General features: G+C 36.7%; 1 protein-coding gene across 1 annotated transcript; it reads right to left on the bottom strand.

Moving 5' to 3' along the window:
* Positions 1 to 322: 322 nt before the first annotated feature.
* Positions 323 to 3,416, bottom strand: LOC106371894 (aldehyde dehydrogenase family 3 member H1-like). The gene is made up of 10 exons (XM_013811996.3): positions 3,103 to 3,416; positions 2,457 to 2,525; positions 2,265 to 2,361; positions 1,954 to 2,160; positions 1,660 to 1,775; positions 1,443 to 1,547; positions 1,199 to 1,371; positions 1,029 to 1,119; positions 798 to 947; positions 323 to 706 (listed from the first exon to the last, which is right to left on the bottom strand). Exons 1-10 carry the CDS (start codon positions 3,307 to 3,309, stop codon positions 473 to 475), a joined length of 1,449 nt encoding a protein of 482 aa, XP_013667450.2. The 5' UTR covers positions 3,310 to 3,416; the 3' UTR covers positions 323 to 472.
* Positions 3,417 to 3,766: the final 350 nt, after the last annotated feature.

The following is a 3,766-nucleotide window of genomic DNA, read 5'->3' as shown; positions in this document are numbered from 1 at the left end:
TGCAAACTTTTATACAAAATAGATTAAATAATTACAATAAATTTTTTAACTTTTTTACAATTTAAAGAAAAATCACCTAAAAGCATTATTATTTTTTTGTTCAAAGGCTTAAATATTTTTGAGTCGGCCCTGAGATCTAGGGTTAGATTTCAGACCAAGTTCCGCAGCAACTTACAGATGATCAAAGGGCAGATATTAGAGCATTTTTCAAGAAGATTTTTCTTGATTTACAACATGGTTAGATAAAGAGATCCAAATAGACTTTTTACTCTTGTCAATCTTTGTTTGTATTCTTGTCAATCTTTGTTTGTAGACAACCAAGTTGAAACGAAGAAACCACTTTTTTTTATAGACTTTCAATATTCATCAACACCAAAACATATATCTTTTTAACAACCAAAGTTCATATCTGAAAAAAAACGAAGAATGTAAGATACAAAGGGATGCGTATAGTCCTCTGTCTTTTAACCTTTTAAGATAAACCTAAAAGGACTTTGAATACTTCCACCAGATTGCTGTTGACAAGTGCCTTTAACAATCTAAGCTTTCCTCTAGAGTACGGTGGATACCTGATTGCTGCATCTCCTATAAAGCTTTTGTATAGAACAGCTTTCTTGTGACTGAAGGCATCAAATGAGAATTTACCATGGTAAGAACCCATTCCACTTTCACCAACGCCTCCGAATGGTAATGTGGGAAGTGAAAGCTGCAAAATGTAGAATATGTTTACATGATGATAGAGTTTTACTTATAATGATAAACTGCTTATAGATCTGATAGGACCCGAGTGTATGTACATGAACAGCTATGTCGTTGACCACAATGCCTCCAGCTGAGACTGTCATGGCGAATCTCTCTTTCAGCTTCTGGTTTTGGGTAAACAAGTATGCAGCAAGTGGCTTAGGTCGAGAACGAATCACGTCAAAACACTCTTCCAAGTTGTTGAGCTGAGCAGAACAAGAGTGTATGTCAGACATGAAAACTAAATCGATGAAACAGTCTAATATAGAATGGCAAATGGTTATCACCGTGAGGATTGGGAGGAGAGGCCCAAATATTTCTTCACTCATGATCAGAGAATCTAATGGCACGTCGAGAAAGATGGTTGGAGCAATTTTCCTTAAAGATGTAGAAAAAGATTAGCCTAACCTAAGGGAAAAATAATGTCACTGATGAGAATAACAAAAGAGGAACTCACAGGTTGTCTCTGTTCTTCTGACCCCCATAGACGATTTTGTCAGAAACTTCCTTCTCCTCTAATATCTTGGACAGGCGATCAAAGTGATTAGAGTTTACAATACGTGACATATCTTTGGACTCCATAGGGTTCTTCCCGTAAAATGCCTCCAGTTCTTGCTTCATTGCATCAATCTTGAGAAGAGAAAATAGAAGGATCAAATACAAAAGTGAAGCAAGGATCAAGCTTAAGTTCTTAGGCTTACCACTTTTGGAGCATATTCTTTTGTTGTCAAGATGTAGTCTGGAGAAATGCACGCCTGTCCATTGTTGCAACCCCATTTTCCTGCAATTATCCGCTTGACAGTAATCTTAGCAGACAAAAGAATAATCATATTAGCCTCCAAACAAAGAAAACACACTGCAATTGCTTCTGGATGAAGAACTCATGGTATGAAAATATAAAAAGGAGTGTTTCAGTACTTTCAAATTGGTGTCTGAGTCTATAACAACAGGAGATTTTCCTCCTAGCTCCAGGACAACAGGTGTGAGATGCTTAGCAGCTGCCATCATGATGATACGCCCAATTTTTGAACTACCTAACCAAGCAAGAGTGGAACTTTTAGTCTCCTGTAAGTGTGTTACATACAAAGCATATGAAGCTGTGGGATCATCACTCAACAAATTCCTTAAAAGGTTGGAAAAACAAATGTTGATCCTCAAAATAAGAAAATAAAAATCCGAAAGGAAACAGATTAAGCCAAAGTTAATATGAACCTGTGTAGAATATTTTGTCCCACTTCTGCTCCAGCAGCAGAGTTGTTTCAGTAACAGCACCTTCAATAACTCTCACTGCAGAAGGGTCTAAATATTGTTCCAGTAACTTTGCTAGCAGAGAAGACGAAGCTGGAGCCAGTTCTGATGGCTTTAAGACAACAGCATTCCCAGCAGAAATTGCGCCAATAACAGGATCAATAGACAACACTTGCAAGAAAAACAATAAATAGTAAAATTACGTCAACAATCATACTTAATGGATGATAACTCAGAAGGAGAATACAAATCAATCATGGACTGCTTAAACATACGGAAAGGATAATTCCAAGCGGAGATTACAAGCACAACTCCAAGAGGCTCGGACACAATCTCTGCTGATGCAGGAAACGTTGTTAGAGAAGTCTTTGCCTGAAAGAAAGAAATAAAAAAAAAAGCAGTGAGTATTAATGGGTTTAACACATTTATAAACAAACTTTGCATATAAACTCTATTAGAAAGGACACCTTATCTGGTGCCATCCAATTCTTTAGTTGCTTAAGAGCTAACTTGATGGAGTTTCTCAATAGAGCTACCTGCACACGACGCATAACTAATTAACCATCAAAATAAATCTAAAAATAAAATTACTTTGATTAATGAACAATTACAGGAATAGAAAGCTACCGAACAGAGTGACAACTTATGGTGGTAACATTAAATGAGAAAGGTCAAATTTTCGAGAGCTCTGTGTTGTTGTTCATTGGATTTAACTATGACACACACGAAGTTAAGGTACAAAACTCAATAAAAATACAGGCTGGTTGATAGAATTAATTGCATACGGTCCATAGGTCAGTAAGCTCAGTAGTTTTCAATAGGACCCAATACTTTAATCTTTTTAGTATTGGTTCCTTTCAAAAGTCACAAACATAAAGTTTACCTGCAGTCTAAGTTGATTCCCTATAACACATGAAGAAGGAAAAAAAAAAGAGATGCATTTAAGTCTCTCTACCTACGCAGTGTTTGTACAAGTGTCGAACCACAACATCATGGTCACAAAACTAGGTGATATCACATTAATGACACCGACCACAAGTAAGACAATAACCTAATCGAACGAAAATCTCTTGTTCAAGACATGGTAAAGGGGAGAGAATGAAAGTGTTTGACCTCGTAAACGGAAGACTCGAGCTCAGGTTTGCCGAGATCGTCGTGGAGAGCGGAGACGATCTCAGGCTCGTGGTTATCGCAGATTACTTGAAGCTTCTTAAGCTGAGAGACTCTCCACTCGTAACTGCGAGTTACTCCGGCATCGAAGCTCATACGCAGCTCCGTCATCAGGTTGCTCGCGTCCGCTGCTTCGAAAACCTTGGCCATCGCAGAGAGTCGTACACGCTTACGTAAGAAACAACCAGGATTCACGGAGAGGAAGAGAGAGAGAGAGAGGAGGAGAGTCGGAACAAATATTGAGTCGAGGATCCCAAGATAATCTGAATTGATTTGTTAAATAAAATGGAATAAATAGGTTTACACAGTGCCAACACACCTTGACGTCTGCTCCTGCTTATAGGAAACAATTCTCTTCCTTTTAGGATTTTGATTTTTTATTCCAAAAGAAGCGTTTCAATATTTATATTTATCTCTTACTTAAAGACGGGATTTCTTTTTTTTTAACAAAAAAAAAGAAAAAACGGAGATATATATATTTTTAAAGATAAGATTGATAAACACAAAATTCATAGAAAACTTTATTACTAAAACTTACAATTTTCTTATTTTCATGATTTTTTTCTTTATATATATAACTATGCATTCATTATTTATCATAATCCCA

Source organism: Brassica napus, unplaced genomic scaffold (genome assembly GCF_020379485.1).
Source record: "Brassica napus cultivar Da-Ae unplaced genomic scaffold, Da-Ae ScsIHWf_1301;HRSCAF=1857, whole genome shotgun sequence".
Taxonomy (NCBI): domain Eukaryota; kingdom Viridiplantae; phylum Streptophyta; class Magnoliopsida; order Brassicales; family Brassicaceae; genus Brassica; species Brassica napus.
This window is presented reverse-complemented; position numbering and strand designations above follow the sequence as displayed.

Coding starts and splice junctions, on each gene's coding strand:
- LOC106371894 (XM_013811996.3), bottom strand. CDS start 3,309: ATGGCCAAGGTTTTCGAAGCAGCGGACGCGAGCAACCTGATGACGGAG. Junction 1,120..1,198: donor CAGAAGAACAGAGACAACCT/GTGAGTTCCTCT, acceptor TACATCTTTAAG/GAAAATTGCTCCAACCATCT. Junction 948..1,028: donor CTCTCCTCCCAATCCTCACG/GTGATAACCATT, acceptor TGTTCTGCTCAG/CTCAACAACTTGGAAGAGTG.